This window comes from Leptinotarsa decemlineata, unplaced genomic scaffold (genome assembly GCF_025532065.1).
Source record: "Leptinotarsa decemlineata unplaced genomic scaffold, Ldec_3_MD MMD2_tig00026328_RagTag_RagTag, whole genome shotgun sequence".
In the NCBI taxonomy this organism is placed as follows: Eukaryota; Metazoa; Arthropoda; class Insecta; order Coleoptera; family Chrysomelidae; genus Leptinotarsa; species Leptinotarsa decemlineata.
The window spans coordinates 35,627,070-35,646,477 of record NW_027412688.1 but is presented as its reverse complement, the minus strand read 5'-3'; the positions used below and the strand labels follow the sequence as shown (position 1 = coordinate 35,646,477).

The window sequence follows — 19,408 nt, the reverse complement described above, 5'->3', positions numbered from 1 at the left end:
AAATGATATTCTTAATATAAATGAAATAATATAATTAGATTTATTAGACATATTATAAATAAATCAGCCTTCACAAGTTTGACATAAAACAATTGAAAGTTATATAAAAAAACTATAAATGAAAGGTTCTATGTAAGATACAGTCCTTGATAAGAGTTTTCATTAATGTCACACATGTTAGTACTAAATTAAAATTATAACACATTACATATACTGGTGCTTTGAGATTCACGTTTGTTCTACTAGTCTGAAAATGAAATGTTTTCTCGTATCTTGAGTTGAGACGTGGTACATAAAAATTTATTTTTTGTAGGAGATGTTATTATTTATAAATATTAGAATATGTAGAATACGAAAAAGAACTATAGATATTAACAAAGTAGATGTTCAAAATGTTCACCGTGAACGTCTTGACCACATCCTAATGTCAAATAAAACTGTCTTCTAACATTATTCAACATATCAGGCGTGACCGACCTAATCGCAAGCCTTATTCGTTCTTTTAAGTCATTCAAATCTGAAGATGTACTTCTGTACACATTGCTCTTTACATTTCTCCATTAAAAGAAATCTAATGATGAAAGATCAGGTGATCGCGCTGGCCATTCAATCGATCCTCGCCTCCCTATCCACCGATTGAGAAATGTTGTATCGAGGTATTGCCGGACATTATCTTGGTAATATGGTGATGCTCCATCCTGCTTGAGGGTTTCCTGGATCAGGATATAAATTTGATAAACTTGAAATGACATCATTTTGAAGTAGTGCCACACGTGACTATCCAATCCCAAAAAAGATTGTTTTGATTGCGCAAAAGCAAATGAGAACAGACGTGACAATTTCTGTTTTTCGTTCAAATCTTGGGGCACCTATTTTTCGAGGTTTCTGCCCTTTCGAATACGTTTTAAATCATTAAAAATCGAATGAGAGCTTGACGCCCAGTTTTTCCGCCACCCCACGTACCGTTTGTGATGCGGTCAGTCTCTCGTTAAAAAATAAGTGACGAATTTTTGAAAAGCATTAATTTTTTGCCACATTACAAATATCTGATGGGAAACACTCGTTTCCACTTGCCGAGTCCATATTTGTATTCTTGTTTTTCCTGAGAAACAAAATGTCAGTTCAGTGATGAAGTCTGATGTTTGAGAACATATTCTGAAGTAGAAAATTCTAAAGGTTAACTCACGATTGACTATCACTGAAACACAACTGTGAAGCTATGAATTTGCTCATCTGTGATTGGCCTCGAATCTAGTGAGATATGATCAGGTCAACTCTGATTAGTTCGAAGGTGCGAGTGATGCTCACTCAACCAAAATGAAACGGTCACATAATTGATGCTTTTTTCAATTGTCACAGAATAATATTATTATATTGTTACATTCTGAACACAATATAGTTAAACGACAGCAGATATAGAATTGTTTTCCATCCATCGTCCATTCTACAGTTCTTCAATTAATATTATTTGCCTACTGCTTGGCATAGAAATATGTAACATGAGTACAATTTTTCTGAAAAGAACTTTTTGAAGGTTTCCACTTCAACAGAGAGAACTTGTTCCTATCATCTAGTCAGCTGTGCTAATCGTGAAACTACAGAATTTCGAATATAAGCAAACAATGAGCTCCATCCAGATAGTAACATTATGAACATCTGTCTCTTCGCGAACCACCGGAATATGTAATTTCGGATGCGAGAGAATTTCGTGATCTACGATCAGACAGTCTGTTGAACTGTTCGAGAGGGAAGAGCGAATCGTGTTCATGAGAATTTTAATGAGGAACACAAGAGGGGGCGGGAGTGTCAGTCAAAGGTAATTTATATGGGATATCAAGGTATGTCATCACATCAGTTGATATCGCCCACGAATATTGTGGGCAATAGGGTGAGAATCAGGGTTTCGATCAGTACTTTGAAATTGGAATATATCACTATGACGGTGAGTCAAAAAAAATCTCCCCTAAAACTTTAGAATTTGCAATAAATTCCTTCGAATAAACAGTAACAGTCAAGATGAGGGAAAATGTGAAGATAACGCGATATTCTCTAAAGACAATAAATGATTTCAAATACATTATGCATTTCTTAAGGGGTGAATCACTCACTAAATACATTATATATTCTGATCACTAGTTATTTCCCAAATCTACAAATAATACCTGTGAAATAATGGCACAGAAAAATTAGAATTACCTGGGAATACTTAATGATGGTCACCTCAGGTGGGACGTACATGTGAAGAAATTTTTGGCAGAAAAAAAGAGTTATATGGAAATCCATTATGTTCAATCACTTTTGACACACGGAATAATTTCTTGGGATGACCTGCAACAACTTCAAAATACTAAATAGCCCAAAAATGGATTGATGGAATATAAAAAAGATTACCGATAATCCTCAGAGTTTCAACATACCGAGGGGGGTGTCTCTTTGATGTTTGGAAAATGTATTGCCAATCGATATCACTGGAAAAAAATAAATAGAAATACGCAAATTTTGATGAAGAACACCTTGTATAAATTGAAAGGGGAATATTTGTAGTAGATATTAATTATTGGAAAAAAAGTTTTTGCATAGATATAACTTTCAGACAGTAAATAGAAGAAAAGCTCTTTCGAAACATATACATTTATATGAACTGAATTACTCGTAAACCTAAAAAACTTTTCTCTTTTGAGTTTGTATTCCAAACATTCGTTTTGGAATTGAATCAGACATAATTCTCAAGATTGCTACACAATATAGTAAATGAAAGAGGTGAAATTTCACTTACATGGAACACTGTCATCTTCACTGGAGGACATTCGATGTTTCGGCTAAAGACACTTGCCTTATTACCTCTTCAGCACCAAATCTGGATAACGCTCTAAAATGAAGCACTTAATTCATTCATAAAATTACGACCTTATTTTACGAATGATTCTAATCTACTCATGTTATCAATGATAGTACGTAATGACATTCATTCGCTTATTTTATTAAATCCAAGCCATAACCTTGTTTAAATGGAAAGGGGTATACTTTTGAAGAATTAATATATATTTTAGAGAATTAATTTTGGGAAAGAAACGTATTCTCCTTCTACTTCTCCATCTTTATACAAAAAAATGTGAGAATCTTCCAAAGATGTGTAGATCATGAGAAGAAGATTTCCAAAACCTTTCTTTCCCAAACAACACCTTGTAGTTTCAAGAAAAAATTGAATTATAGGAAAAATATTGTTAGAGTCAAAATTATATGATTTCTCTAGTAACAACATGGAAACTATACCTGAAAAAAACAAAAATTAAAAAATTTATTTGTACTCAGGACAGCTTATACATTCATCAAGCTATCGACTTCAAAAATAATCAACAATGAAGAAATGAAATGAAAAGAGAAATTTCATTTATCGAAAATTGAATATTTGTGAAAAAATTCAGAAAAATTTGTTCAGCTTGAGGAAATTCGTAACTAGTAATACAGCAAACAATAATTTTCTATCGAATAGTCCAAATCGTCTCAACAAAAAGAAAAACCCTAGACTTTTTTCTAAAATTTTCGAATTAACGAGATTGAATTTTCACCAACTTTTCAGTTCTCATTAACTCTGTATCATGTCATCACTTTTTAAAAAATTGTCCTTGAAAAACCATCCTGCTATTTCATCCATTCGAACGATTTCGGTCTAATTTGCAGACAGCAAAATGAAACCTAATCAAATTACCCATGCAAACAAAATCGATTACACATTCATATTGAGGTACCATCTGCTCACAACCATCATCAAAAAGTGATGAAACATTTGAAGCGTTGTACCACCCCAGATAACGAGCCAACGCAGCTGAAATGAGTCTGATGCGGTGTGGGCCGAAAACATCGGGCTAATTTAATTCAACGTGTGGCTTACCGTTTTTTCATAGTTAATTACGATATTCATCATCACCTGCAGATATGGCTATGACAGTCAAAATAATATTTATAGACGGGGAAATTACTGACCTGAACTGTGTAAAAATGACCTCAGAAAATAATAAGACAACCTTATCATCAAAATATACGAGTTCTTAGTGACAGACCTGTTTATTGTTTTTTTAAATTATCTGATCATTGAACAATATTCTGCAAAAAAGCCAGGACAAGTGGTGTCGAGTTGAGTAGCTTGTCGACATAAGAAAATAACTTATTTTGTCTTGTCTCCAGGGAAATTTTCCCTCTCGTCTTGACAATAATATAGTTTCTGTCGATCTTTTCTTGACTTCTCTCGGAATCTATTGACAAAACACCTTCCTCAGAACGAAGAGTTTACAGTAAACAATACGCGTTACACTTATTAGAAAGAAGTTTTCTGCGGAACTTCAATTTCTCATGGAAATAAAAGAACCAACGGTACTTTATTGTCTATCACTGTCGTATAAAGCAGATAACTATTCGATATCTTTCATTACAGTTCATACCAGTTTTTGATAGAAAAGATATGTATGTGTTCAATACATGTCAATACAAAACATGGTGACAGATATTTTCACAAAGTCACTCAGCAGCCCTACTTTAAGGAAGTATTTCCAGTCATAAAGATTTTTTAATATTCCAGAGGGTGTTGGAGGGACATCAAGCAACGTGAACCACTGACATTGTCATAAATAGATAGATTCGTTTATATAACTACGTTATCCGGATCAAATACCCGGAAAAACCAGTTCAGCATATTCCTATCCGTGACTTCAGATTTTATATTCGATACCTTAACGGGGACTTGAGGTCAACTAAGAAGAAGAAGAACTCGGGTAAAACTCAACAACATGTAAGTAGTAGGTAGTAGAGAGTTTATGGACTACTCTATCTCTGAACACGTAACGAATACCATTTTACCAGTATAGTAAGAAGTGAGTTGAGCAAGGTCAACAAACTTCTGAACACGTAACAGCACACCTTGATAATGACAAATGAGATTTTGTCGAAACGTCGGTGAAATTAGAGATAATATCACATACACGGATCAAATACCCGGAAAAACCAGTTCAGCATATTCCTATTCGTGAAAACTTCAGATTTCATATATATATATATATATATATATATATATATATATATATATATATATATATATATATATATATATATATATATATATATATATTAAAATTAAGACTTCCCAATTTTGACAATTTTGACGGAATTTTATTACATAAATTCAAGTTTGAAGAATTCATTTTGGATGTTGTCAAACGAAATTTGGGTATTGATAGATAATGATAATAAATAGAATATGAATAGATAATGAATATAAATAATATTCTAATGAATAAATCATTGGGATTTTTCAATATTAAAAGTTGTATAAATATGATAGAACTGACAGAAATTTAATGACAATATGAAGATATTTAATGAAAATCCATCAGTCGTTATATCGTTTTTATTTATTTTGGACCATTTTTTAAAGAAAGCATGAGGATAATACACACTTCACACATATTCTTCAAGGTACTGAATCTCTGCAGGAAATCATTTTATGTTAAATTTATTTGGTGGATGAAATCCTCGTCTATACTTGAATCCTTGACGAATCGACTTTTGGGAGATTGTGGTAGACTGATTGTTTATAACAGCTGCACTTCCAAGATGACTGCCTTGGTCTTTGGTAGACTGTGAAATGGTTTATAATGAACGGTGGAACTGATGAAACCAATTTTGTTTCGATTTGTGTCCGTGCACTTCAGACCAGAACTAAAACAACTTCACATCATTATACCATTGTCGACAATAATTCATTAGGCGATAACATAGTAACTCATTTGATACTATCAATTAGTAGACATGATTACAATTATTTTTTTAACTTTCAGAGATTCCTTCATGTTATTATTTGAATTGTAAAACGAAGAATTTTTGCAGAATGCATGCAGAGAGAATATGAAATATAGCGAATGTAGGTAGAAATTAGGCATATGTCGAACTATTCTTTTAAACATATGCCATTCAATTAGCCGATGCTCATATTATTTTCGGTATAACACGCCACGTATAATCAGATATTCCAATCAGGAGGGGATCTGCCTTGCATTTTTTTAGAAATGTTTGATGTACGGCACAAGAGTAGGCGGAGATGTCATCCAGAAGTAATTTGTGGGAGTGCAGAGTATCTGCTCAAGATCAGTTGGTAACATTTGCATTATTTAATTGTAGGGTCGACTTTGAATGAACAAAAGATTAATGCAATGAGGGTTGATAGAGGACGATAATAATTTATAAAATATATGTCAACTATGTACATTCGGACAAAATTTGGTCACACATTATATACTAATTCTCTGCTACAGATTTCCATACCTTTAATTTAGTCAAATTGTTAAAGAAATTCAGATGAACTGAGAGTTTAAAAGCTGGGTCATGAATACAATGATTCAACTCAACAGCATAGAAAAATATTATCAAGAACATAACTGCTCATTAGAGTACCGAATGGGATATTCAAAACGAAAGAATTAGGTGTGCCATCAAAATGGAGTGGAGGGAGGAAGGTGGAGACATTCTTCCTTTACTACGAAATGTTTCTGAAATCATAAGTACTTCAGAACTGTAGAGATTAATCAAAGTCAGTTTCAATCTTAGATATATTCCAAAGACACTGGAGGAAACTGTAAATTCCTACATAAAAATTGAATCTGTATAAGATAAACTGCTTTACAAGAAACATTTTGTCTATCGATATTTTATAATGCTTCATTGAAGGTATCAAATACTGTCAGCAAAAAATACTACTCCTTTTTCTGAAAGGCCTAAATATGCACTTTAATATTTTTCAATTACATAAACAGCATTATCTTCTAAGATACAGGAACAACATGGAAAGGCGGCAAAAACTCCCAGTCCTACCATATTTTGGGCAGATCTGTATACTAGAGAGAAAGGTGCTGGTGCATGGGTAACTCAAAAAAGGCAAATACATTTTTATTGGCCGTGTGGAATTGGCCGCGGTGATAGTGCGCCCGACTCACGATCGGAAGACCGTGGGTTCGATTCCCGCCTCGATCAGATATTTTTCTCGAGAGAATTTATCTGGTTGAAGCTGGGATGATTCTGCAACCGTGTTAAGAATGACACGTTAAAAGGTAAGACCTCGTTAGTCCTTAGCTCGCACAAGTTTCTCAACTTCTGAGAGTTGTCGTTCGTCTGGGGGCGACAGCTGATTAACGGAAGAACAGATTTTAAACAGATTAGGGTAACTCAGGTATTATTAAAGTCTAGGTATATTTCTTGATATTTTAGAGGTTTTCTACACTCCATAAAATGAAAAATTAATAAATATTGATCAATACAAAATCAACCTCCTCAAGGGTGATGAAGGGCTAACTGAAAAGTTCACCCTTAAAAGTGACTGTGTAATATACAGCTTTGAAGAGTCCAAACAATCAGTAACTTGAATTCATAAATGTTGCCTATGAATAAACTGAATGATTGAAAAAATAAAATTTTCAATATTTAGCTTTTTCAAAACGGCTGTTGTTTTTGGAAAAAGTCCTTTACCGTTTCAGAACCTGTTCAATTACTTCTGAATACGCCTCTTTGAGAATGTGTGTATTTCTTTGACAAAGATGGTGAAAACATAAAGGAACATCAACTTCTCCAAAAGAAATACTATCTTTCAAAAAAAAATGAATATTTGTTTCATTAGTCAACGTGAGTCGAGAATAGCTTTTCGCAGTTCTGCTGCTTGAAAAAAAAATCGATTCCATTTTATACGAGAAAACCCAATTTCTGAATTCTTCAAATCATATTTTGAATTTTTTGCAAAAAGATTGAGCTAAAAAAGAAGTTACAACTTTTTTTCTATGAAAAATTACGAAAGGCTTATTTATTATAAATAGAAATCAAGTAGTAAGAGGTGTAATGAAAGCGGTCCAGAATTCATATTAGGGGATTAGTGCCTTAACTTCTTTTAGATAAGTAGAATCATTAAATATGATTACGAAATTAAAAAGTACTATACCCATTTTTTGCCTTTTCAGTTTGCTTTTCTATGTATATGTTGTTTTCTGTTTTTGGCGAAGGACCCTACTTGCTAGCTAGTGTGTAAGCCTTCACATTGGCGAATTCGCCATTTACAAAGTATCGGTCGAAATTATGGCGAAGGTAGTGGGTTGAGATTGCGTCTGTTCATAATTGTTTGTATGTAGATATTTCGCCTTCACCAATTTGAAGACAAATTGGTTCCAGAGATAATTACGAAACTTGATAATTCTACTGGAAAATCGTAATCATCACATGAAAAAAATGATTGGAAAATTTCTATAATATATGAAAAAATTCTCAAAATGTGTTAGTTGCACCATCCACAACTCAAGGAAGACTGGACGATTTTCATAATTTTTGATTCAATAAAGTTTTAGCAGTTGGATAATAGCAGAATGATTATTGAAACAATTGAAAAATCTCAAAAAATTTAAGATCTTGACAGTTGTCATGGTGGACACCATTATGACATTTGTGATTGTTCGAGCACAATTAATTGTTAAATCATAATAAAAGAAAATTTAGTAATATCCATCACGATATTATTCACAATGCTAGGAGCGAGAAGATGGAACATTTCATAACAAAGCCGTATTGCAATTTGACGATGGAATATTGCGAATCAATCCACTGCAAATGAAAAAGAAATCACACGAGAGAAGTACCGTGTTCAGTGTTGCCAGGTTTCCCATTTTTGCACTAGATCTCCTGTTTTGGCTGTCGGGATACAATTGTATTGTTCGAAAGTTGAAAATCTACTTTCGACTCAGTTTACCTTCTATAATGATGATTTACTGTGGATAGTATAGATTTCCGTGAATGTATACTACTTTCATATAAAATATATTTCACACAATTTTTGTATAGATCTCTTGTTTTTGTGACATAAAATCTACTTCTTAGCATGAAAATAACCTGGCAACACTGACCCGGCTCCGTGCTTTACAAATACAATAAAAAACAGTACAAAAACTTACTATATTTGATAATTCTGAGGAGGTACGGAATTTTCCGTGTCAGATACTTACTTATATTTTATAGTCACCGGGAATCCGACGAGTATGAAGTTTGGTAGATAACATTCATTTTAATAATGAGTGCATGTTTGAAACAACAGTTTTATTATTAATTTCAATATAACACAATGTGGTCACATTAAAGCAACAATTTTATAAAAATCAATACAATAAATATGAATATCACAAATCAGCTAGTTTATAAATAATATATTTACATTTCTCAAACTCTTTTACCGTCTCTCACATACCGATGCAGTCATTTTGTCCTAAAAATATAAAACAAACCCCTTTATCTGTTCTAGTTCATACTAAGGAGATCTTTGGTAGTGCAGAGATCTAATGTCTCAAGGATTATCACTGGATTCATTCCTACCACTTTTCCTTCTTCGTTTCTTCGTTGATATCAAGACGTAAACTAATGTGATGATGGAGCTGATGAACATAACCAGAGCAAGAGCAATTTGCACATACATAAACTTTTCTAGCCGTTTTTCCATCTCCCGTACAACATCTGAAAACGTGTAGTACTTGTAAATATTTATCTATGATGAAATGATTTTTTTGTGATGAAATCTGGGATGATGCCCTTATTCGTTGACAACCTTATTTTTTCTACGACTTCAGTGAAATGAAATTTCACTTGATCTTGTTGAAAGTATCAGTATGTACTGATTTATAGTATACACTTTGATATATTTTTTTATCAAGTCTATGTTGATTTGGAAAGTTGTTGTTGTTTTAAAATTCCCAGAAATTGAAAATAAAAGTTGAAAGAAAACAGAAATGGTTTATAAATGTTTTTCGGACTTGTCTGATGTTTATAAACCTCAACAAAATAATATTTTGAAGAGAAAGCATAATAAGATTTAAGTCACTAATTTGCCAACAACTACTTATTACTTAAAACTAAAGACTGTGTCGAGGAGTGACGCATTCATACAAGAAAATTACTTTGAAATAACATTTCGTATCATACATCTCTCCCAACTACATAAACAGAAGATTCTGTGAATACCTGCTGAAAAATAACTACTTTCCCGGCCAATACCACGCTGGATATTGAATTATATCCGACATTCATTTATGAAAGATATCCCACAGATGTTAGTCTCGCAGATGTTTCTCGTTCATCAGCAGCAGGACAATGCTGAAATTAATTGAGTCTCTCTACTGTCTAGGAAGGATGTTTTCTGCACTGACCAGAGGTAATATCTTGTAATCGCGGTCTGTAGGTGAGCCACTTGAATTATTCAGCATGGCCTGCTGCTGGATGAACGAGAAACATCTGCGAGACTAACATCTGTGAGTTATTTGCATGAATGTCTTTCGAATATAATTCAATATCCAGCATGGTAATATTCGGAGAAGTAGTTGTTTCTCGGCGGGCAATTATCAAAACCTACTGTGTAGGTTGTTGGGAGATATGAATGTTTCGAACTATTCATTTTCTTCTACTATTCAGTCTATGGAATGAAAAACAGAATCTACAGACTAAAAATTCATGAAAAGACTGATATATACGGAAGCGCAGAAGAAATACATATTTTTATTAATTGTTTTTGGAAATTACGACTTTAAACTTGAACTTGCGACTTTAATTTTGAATCGTGATTTTGATTTAAAGATTAAAGTCGAAATTTCGAAATTAAAGTCGAGATTTCCAGATTACAGTTGAAATTTCGAATTTAAAGTCAAAATTGAAGTATAAATTTAGAGTTTTAATGTCTTAATTTCCAAGAAACAAATAATAAAAATGTGTAGCCCTCCTGAGCTTTCGTAACTATACAAGGCAAAACCTGACTCTTGTAAAAAATATGTTCGTTTGAAGGTGGTTGACAAATTGACTTTCATTCGTTCGGACTTCCATTGCCTAATATGGTATAATATGATTTGAAATCCCTGAAAAAACAAATAAAATTGAATTGTAATAAGCAAAAATCCTGAATTGAAATTACAATAAAATAAAAAGCAAAAAAATTGAAAGTTTAACAATTGAAAGCCAAGTTACTTCACGACGTTTCGACTGTTAGTATCCACAATCGTCTTCGATTGATGATTTGACTATTCCTTCGAGAGATGACTGTTTATAAGTCATTCGAGCGCTTTCACCTATCCCCTCTTTCCTTTCACCGCTTCACTGGTTTGGCATGAGTTGACCGTTTTCTGCTTGATTACGAGTTTCCATATGTTGCGTATCTCTACGCTAGCTTGGCTGAATGCGTCGTTGGACAACTTATATGCAGCTTCTTTGAACTTCCTCTTGAACCAGTGTTTTTCTCTGTGGATGATCTCGCTTGGAACCAAGTTATGTTATGTTGATGAGTCCAAACATGCTCTTCTATTCCCTCTTTGCTGGTTTCTCTTCGCTGTTTGCTTCTCTTGTGTTTGGTAACGCTGAATTCCAATGGCCTCTTAGTTTCACCGTACTTAGAGTGTATTCGGTAGATGCGCAGACCGCGTTTGGTGGTCTGGTTTTCGTGAGGCTACTACGGATAGTGTAACCGGATCTGAAGCAGGTTCTGATGTTGTACTTGGAACCAATTCTTCTTATCCTCTCCGATAATCCTCTGATGAAGGGAAGTGCAAGCACTGGTTGTGACGGCTTCTCTTCCTTGCGAGGCTCCTGCTGTCTTTTAGCCAAGGTCTTTTCTACCATCGCTTTTGAGTAGCCATTCCGTTGAAGATCATTTTTGATGATTTCTAGTTCCTTCTCGAGACCTTCCTTCGTATTACAGAGCCCAAAAGCACAGTCTAATAGGATCTTGATGATTCCTCTTTTAGTCGATTGATGGTGGTTGGATTCGTAGTTCAGATACTGTCCCGTGTGAGTTCGGTATACAGATGTTTTCCATTTAGTGTCGGTCCTCTCCACCAATACTTCTACAGAATGGCAATTCGTTGTAGACTTTCTTCTCCATTGTGAAGGTGATGGATGGTCTTACGCCGTTGATATACTTCAGAAAGGTATCTGGTTCTGTATTCACATGGTTCCACATTATGAAGGTGTCGCCAACGTATCTCAACCAGAATCGGGTCTTCTTATGGGCTTCTTCAATGGCCAGAGTTTCAAACCACTCCGTATATATGTTAGCTATAACTGGTGAAAGTGGAGATCCCATTGGCAGTCTTTAATCTTGCGTAAAGAACTCGTCCTTCAGTTGGAAATAGCAGTTCCCTAAACATCATCCTAGTGATTCCATGATTACTTCAATAGGTTAGTTCGTCTATCTTAGCTTGAGATCTTTCAATTGCTTATTTTTATTTTATTGTGATTTCATTCAAAAATTTTTTGATTTATGTAATTATTTTTTCCAGCTATGCATTTCAATTTTTTATTTTATTTGTTCTTTCAGGGATTTCAGACCATATTATATCATATAGGTGATGGAAGTCCGAACTGAAGAAATAGAAAAAATATATTGTGACTTTATTTTGCGAAGGAATTGTAATATTTGATATTTTTCTGGGGATTCATAACTTTCTCAATGAAGTTGTTAGTTTTGTCAATAACCCTGAAAAATTGCAAAAAATATTAATGACAAATATTTTACCTTCAATTTCTTTTTTAACAACTTGTGCTTCAGCAATGTTCAAGTCCATAGACATCACTGTAGTGGAATCTTTGTAGGTGTGAGCTTCGTCAAGAATAGTATTAGTTTCACGTTCTTTCGATTCAGATGGATAACTGTCGAGGAAGCTTGATCTCAAAGAAATTTTCGGAGGGCTATTTTTTTCTCCTGGAACTGCGGATTCAGCTGGATAACTATCAGGAAAACTTGATTTCAGCGTTATTTTCGGTGTATTATTTTTTCCATTCGAGCCCACTGATTTAGACCGAATATCATTACTGGTTTTACTTTGAGATATTTCTTCAGTGCGTTTATTTCTAGCAAATGTATTATAATTATTTTCAGGAACGGCGTTAATGTTAGTTTCGGTATCCATTTCAGGATGTAATTCGCCAAATTTAGTACTGAGAAGAAAATCGTGAAATGGTTTCTTTTTCTGGGATAATTGTCTATCAAGGTCACCAATAACAATCTCCAGATTTGTATCCAAATTCTTCTTCTGAAGATTGGATGCCACGTTTGTCATTGCTTCGCCCTTTTTCCTGTAATCTTTTGATTTTTCGTTGACCAACATTTTTTTATTGACAGGATTCCCTGGTGATGCATAATTTTGAATATCCGATGGGATATTTGTGTCATACTGAAACAAAAATTCTTGAAATGCCTGTTTTAATTGCATGCTGAATCTAGGTATTTGGAACCGTTTGGAAAATAATCATGAGGAAACATTTGAAATTGAAAGCATATTTACCTACCTCAAATTTCACCTGAACCTGAATGTTCAAATCATTTCCAATAATCTTCCTTTTGATGTCCTTTGAAGCTGGTCCTGAGGAAGCCAAATGTTCACCCTCATTACCTTGTATTGTTTTTATTTCACTTCCATCTCTGGTAGCTAAATTATTATCGTATAGATTTCCTACTCCTTCGTGTACCGTATTTCTTGACGTCTCATGAAAACCATTGGCTTTCTCAATTTCTTTTTCTCTGCTCGAATTCAAAGCGGAAAATAATATTTTTCTGATAAATGATATGTTGGGCTCTTCTGACCTCATAACTCCATTTGAGACTCCCTCTCTTCCGTCACCATTCAACAAATTTGTATAATCGACAATGGGATATAAGTTATTCTCAACTTCTACATTTGCTGTACTCCTATTTTGAGAATTAGGAGACCTAATATACTCAATTACATAATTTGATACGTCCCTCCCAGTGTCGATGGTTGAATAACCTGATGAAGAATAACAATAATTATGATTTTGGCTAAAAATTGTTGAATGAATGAAAATGACAAATATCACTCAAAAACTACCTAACACATCAGTGTGGATATTGAGCTGAAATTCATTGGAAATTAAAAGACGAGAAGGTTGAAACTGATTTTCCTTTTAGCCAGCGCGCAGCCACTTGTGCGGACAAGTGATTAACAAGGTCTTACCTTTCAAGCTGCGATTCCGCACTTCAAAAAGTATATCTTTTAAAATATTGTATGTTAATTAATAGAGGGAACTGATAGTTTTGATGATTTATCTTTTCACCAATACTACCAATGCTAAATAATCAACTATAATTTCAATGTTATGAAGAACCGAATGAGTTTTATAGGTAAGACTGAGTAGTTTTTATTATTACCTAAGTCGACCTGTAAGTTAGTATCATATTATTTTAATTTGGACAAATCTTAAAATCAATTTTGAACTAGTTATCCTCGCCCGAATAGACTAAAATTCCACACACACGTTTAAACACAAAATGGCGACTTATCATTCCAATGGTTAACCCTTATGATATGGATATAATAAAATGCTTACTATGAACAAAATGACGTTATTTTAAATCCCATATAGTGAACGCTCTCTTATTAAGGATTCATTAAGGAACTAGATCTCAAAACTTGCAGGAAAAAGACCTTGCTATGAAGCATTACTAGAAATAGATAAGACAGAAACTGAGGAGTGTAAAACACTAATATTAAAACTAAGAATCTAAAAAATAAGTTTTATTGAAGCGTTATAAGCCAATGAACTCAAACGTTGAAATAAGTTTCAGTAGGAATAGAAAATGTAGTCTAGTGAGAGTAAATTATACCTACCTCATTGATTATAATTTATTATTGCGAAAATTACGACAAAATAAAAACTGTCATACTCAGAAAAATTTTCAAATGAATCCCTGCTTCAAAACAACAAAGAACGTACACAATGCTGCTTGATTTTGTGTTGAATGTGTATTTGTGGAATACACCCGAAAAATATCATTTTTTTCAACAATAAAATATCTTACTTCATTGGAAAATTCCATGAACACTTCGTTATCGCAATAAATCCGTTGAGAATCGAAAAGATAGGTCATAATGGCGTATTATTACAACGGACATATAATCACAATAAGTGAGATATTAGGTTCTGTTCAAGGTTTTTGGTTTCAGAATCGTCGAAAGGATGCAGTCTGTGGTTTTCCGTGGATAAGGTGAATGTTTTGAATGTCCGTTATAAAATACTGATTGTTTACTTCGTGCCACGTGTTCAAGTACTTATGGATTTGAGATTATGAAACAGATCATATTAGTTTATTCTACCTATTGCTAAAAGTAAAAATGGGTCAAATACATTGATGAAATTGAAAAAAAATTGGTAAATTTTAACAATACTCAAGACGTTTTTCATAGTTCTAGTTATTCAAATTTTAAATAAACTAACTAATCAAATATCATGTCGCATGAGTATATTATCAGAATATTACTATACCGAGTTTCCAGTCTAGTTTCAGTTGATAAATCCACTGTTTTCCAAATTACTGCACAATATATAGTCATATCTGAAAGGAATTTTAAAAAATCAGGAACTTGTCAAAGTTTCTGAAACGACAACCTTTTTTTTGTAGAGTTCATTTTTGAAATAAATTGCTTTCTTTCTTTCTTTTGAAGATTTCCTCATTTGTATAAAGAAAGAGAAGTCGAAAGCCAAAACCTTTCTCTACCAAAAATTAATCTCTCCTAAATAAATTCTTACGATAAAAATATTTGAACTTCTAATCTTTGATCGTGAGTCGGAAACTGTATCATCTCATCGCTAATTATAACTTTCATAATTTTATTCAATTAAAAAACTTATCAATTCAACAAGTTACATAATGATCATTTTTCAGCAAATTTGTATACTGGAATAATCTTATCGTGCGAACTTCTAAATTTGAACTATGTAGAACGTTAGATTCACAAAAAAATCGCATATTATATAGTAGGTTCTAAGAGACTGTTGTTACATGTTTAAAATATGTTTTTTCGTTAACCGTTAATCGCATCCCTACGAACGACAACCCTCAGAAGTCGAAACTTGTGCGAGCTAAGAATGAATTTTTGATCTCAAAGGTATCATGAAATCTGTTGTGGCTGGTCTCAACCGTTTCAGAAAATCTCAGTCAATTCTAAAATAACTCTCTTTTTGTCTTACTGATCACATGATTTAAATTGTGCAAACTTAAGCAAAATATTCGAGAAACACTTAAAAATTGTACACCTTAAAAACAAGGCTACGGATAACCACCTCCATTTCTACCAGATCTAAATCTTATTGATCTCAGATTTTCTCAGCTCAAAATATTAATGATCCGTGACAATATCTCTCAGTTATACAACGCCTTACAAGATATGGAAGAAGACTTGAGAAAAACACAAATGTCTTCATCCAAACATTCTAAACCGTTAATTTTTTTTCGATGACAATAGTGACACCCTCAGTTCAAGCGAAATAAAATATATAGTTTTATGTTGAAAATATCATTACTATTTTTGTTGCGAATGTATCAAGACTAATTCTTATGAATATTATATTATCTACCAGATATTTTTATCTCGAAAATTTATCTAGTTGAAGTTGGTTGATTCTGCTACTTTACATAGCTGATAGAACTGCGACTAGGTAGATATTTTTCAACAGTCATTTCACACGCCTTGTTCTATTCAATTTGATAGAGAAAGACACTTCGAAATGTCATCTAGACTACCCAGATTTCTATATTTTCTTTGTATAAGCATGATACATCTTCTGGACTTCTCTCACGAAAGTAATCTTCAAAAATATTTTCTTACAATATCTATATTGCATATTTTATATTTCAGATGAAAGTTTTATATTTTTATTGTTGTATTATATACTGGGTGACAAGAAATTACCATACAAGGCACCATTCAGTTGTTTCCCGGGTAAAAAATTTAGAACTGAAGTATAGTTCATCAGAGCCGATATTTTTAATTAGAAAACAATTGACAATCTATCTCGGTTCAACCGGAAAAAAACCAAAACAACCCTTATATATTTTTTAACAATTTTATAGAAAATATTACCATCTTTTCAATGATATAACACAAGTTTCCATTTCTCTAGATATTGCAATTTATTTTTCTGTGAAAAAGTGAGTGAATATCTCATTATGAAATATATAGAGCAACTTTGAGACTTTCACTTTTTCACAGAAACCGACAAACATACTACTTTTTTTTGCGTCCATATCATATGGGTATCAAATATAAGAGTTTGCTGAAAGGAATACGGAAAATAATATGACGGACCGCTCAAGACTAATATATGGCAGACTAATATTCTACTAATATATTACGCTTCCCTGTGATTTATGTTTCAAATGAAAAGGTTTGCAAGATAGAATACAAAAAATAACATAACTTCATATAACAAAACGTTAGTCCAAATACAATATGGCGGACTGCCTAAGATGGCGAAATTGTTATTTTCTATGCACTTCCATGATGTGTGTATTTCACTCCGATAATGATATGGAAATCAAATAGAAAGATCTAACGAGAAAAATTGTAAATTGCGTAAAATAAGATGGCCACCATACAATTTCAAAGATTTATAAATCGGCAAAGGATAGAGATAGTTTGGAGGTGCTGGAACAGATGTAAAGTTTGACTATACAACAATGATGCATTAAATAATATGTACAGACTGAAGAATATGTCCAGCAATGAATTAAAAATCAGTAAGAATTTTTTTGAAAACAAGGTTTCATTCACATATTTCAAAAAGTTGAATTTATTTAAATCAAATCAATCAATCCCATCAATTTGATACAATATATAATTATTATAATACAGGGCATTGTCGTGAGATTTATCTGTGTAGATAAACAAAAATACAATCCGTAACTTGATCTTGACATAAATGATTCTGAGAAAAAGTAACATGTTTTTTATAAAATAGATGGATCCCCCGACGATGTTTTATATCAAAAAATTGTGTAATGTACTAAATTGAAGGGTTTGAGTCTATTTTTTTAACTTGTTTTTGAAATGTTTCCTACAAGGTCTTGATATAATATATGAATAACAAATATGGATTTATTATTGTTTTCAGAATAATCCATACCATTTTTGACAACATCGAAAAACACGAACACTGTAAACACCCATTTATAACTGGAATGAGCCATATTGGACCGGATTCAACAGCACTTCCTACTTTTAAAAATGTCGTTAACGGAATGAACTGGAAGTTGTTTGGAAGACTGTGGCGTTATCAACAGAGAATAGTGCCGTTAATCGAGTTACCTTTTACCGGAAATACTGGAATAAAAGATAAGGAAGTGGCAAAATATAAGAACTTTTCAAGTGGAACATGTATGTTATTGAATACCATTGATTGTCATGTCTATTATAAACGACCTTGTTTGGCAATCAAAAAATCGAATATTTGCTCTCACCATCAGAAATGATGATAAAAGCAACTTGCTTATAAGGATCTGTAGTGACTGGAAGTGACTGACATCTGGCTCCTGAGTCAAAACCTTGACTCAGGAGCCAGATGTCTGATCTAGAAAAAGATCAAAAATTATCAATATTATGAGGTAGAGGGCGACCAAAAGAACTTTCACCACCAATAATCCAAAGACCGCTCGAGTAGAATCCTTATAATACTAATAATAATAATAACATGTCTATATTAGATCAGTTTGATCTTCCTCCTGAAGGAAGATCAGTTTGATCTTCCTCTTGAAGATGATCACTTGGTGATCAAAACACGTGTCGGGGTGTTGAAATAACGGTTTGGTGTTGGGAAAAACTCCATTAATATTCATTACTATACCGTAGGTTCCAAACTGTGCAGCACATGTATATATGATTTCTGTCAAACAAAATATATTATTTCTGACGCTACAATTATAAATCGTTTCTGTTATAACTCCAGCCTTGTTAATGCCAATCCAATAGTATTATCATAATTTCTCCTCAGACCCAATGACGCAAGAATGACAGCTTTCTGCATTTGTCCGGCAGGCCGGTATGATTTTAAGATTCGAGAATAGAGAGGGCATCATTCCACCAAGGACTGCAATAATCAAAATAACCTTTTCATTATTATTATTATCATCATCATTATTATTCACCGACTCATCGAAGCAGAAGAGTTGAAATTAAAACAGATTCGTTTGTAGAGATTCAGAGATTTAGAGATTAGGTACTTCATTTGTTAAATTGAAGCAAAAGGATGTAAAAAGTTTTACTCCTCCAACCGTTTGGATGAAGCAGATAAAAAATACCGTAGATCATTAAATCGTTTGAATCTTATAAATTGGATCTTGGAGAAAGCCGTGGCTGAAATAGTCCCAAATGTTTTGGCTACAGAATGCTTGTGATTATATCTATAGTTAACCGTGAATCAAGAAGTATAGTTTCACTAATGATGTTTTCCCAGGTTTCTAACATTTGACACCTCTCTGCAACGTCCCATTTTTTTCCTACACCACTTGATATATCAGAATGTTGGGTAGCCATGAAATCACAAACAGATTCATCTTCAT

At 33.1% G+C, this 19,408-nt stretch overlaps 1 protein-coding gene across 2 annotated transcripts; it reads right to left on the bottom strand.

Moving 5' to 3' along the window:
- Positions 1–9,102: 9,102 nt before the first annotated feature.
- Positions 9,103–18,115, bottom strand: LOC111518049 (uncharacterized). Of its 2 annotated transcripts, none has more exons than XM_023174374.2 (4): positions 17,977–18,115; positions 13,342–13,820; positions 12,569–13,226; positions 9,103–9,528 (listed from the first exon to the last, which is right to left on the bottom strand). In XM_023174374.2, the coding sequence occupies exons 1-4, from the start codon at positions 18,038–18,040 to the stop codon at positions 9,362–9,364; spliced, it is 1,368 nt and encodes a 455-aa protein (XP_023030142.2). In that variant the 5' UTR covers positions 18,041–18,115; the 3' UTR covers positions 9,103–9,361. The 2 variants fall into 2 exon arrangements, with proteins under 2 accessions (XP_023030142.2, XP_074038337.1); XM_074182236.1 differs by lacking the exon at positions 17,977–18,115 and adding an exon at positions 14,873–14,977.
- Between the last annotated feature and the right edge of the window lie 1,293 nt (positions 18,116–19,408).

Excerpts from the sequence above, each read along its gene's own strand:
- LOC111518049 (XM_023174374.2), bottom strand. The coding sequence starts at position 18,040 with ATGGCTCATTCCAGTTATAAATGGGTGTTTACAGTGTTCGTGTTTTTC. Across the intron at positions 13,821-17,976 it reads TTTCGATGTTGTCAAAAATG|GTTATTCAACCATCGACACT; the intron begins GTATGGATTATT and ends ATTCTTCATCAG. Across the intron at positions 13,227-13,341 it reads AGGTTCAGGTGAAATTTGAG|TATGACACAAATATCCCATC; the intron begins GTAGGTAAATAT and ends TTTTTGTTTCAG.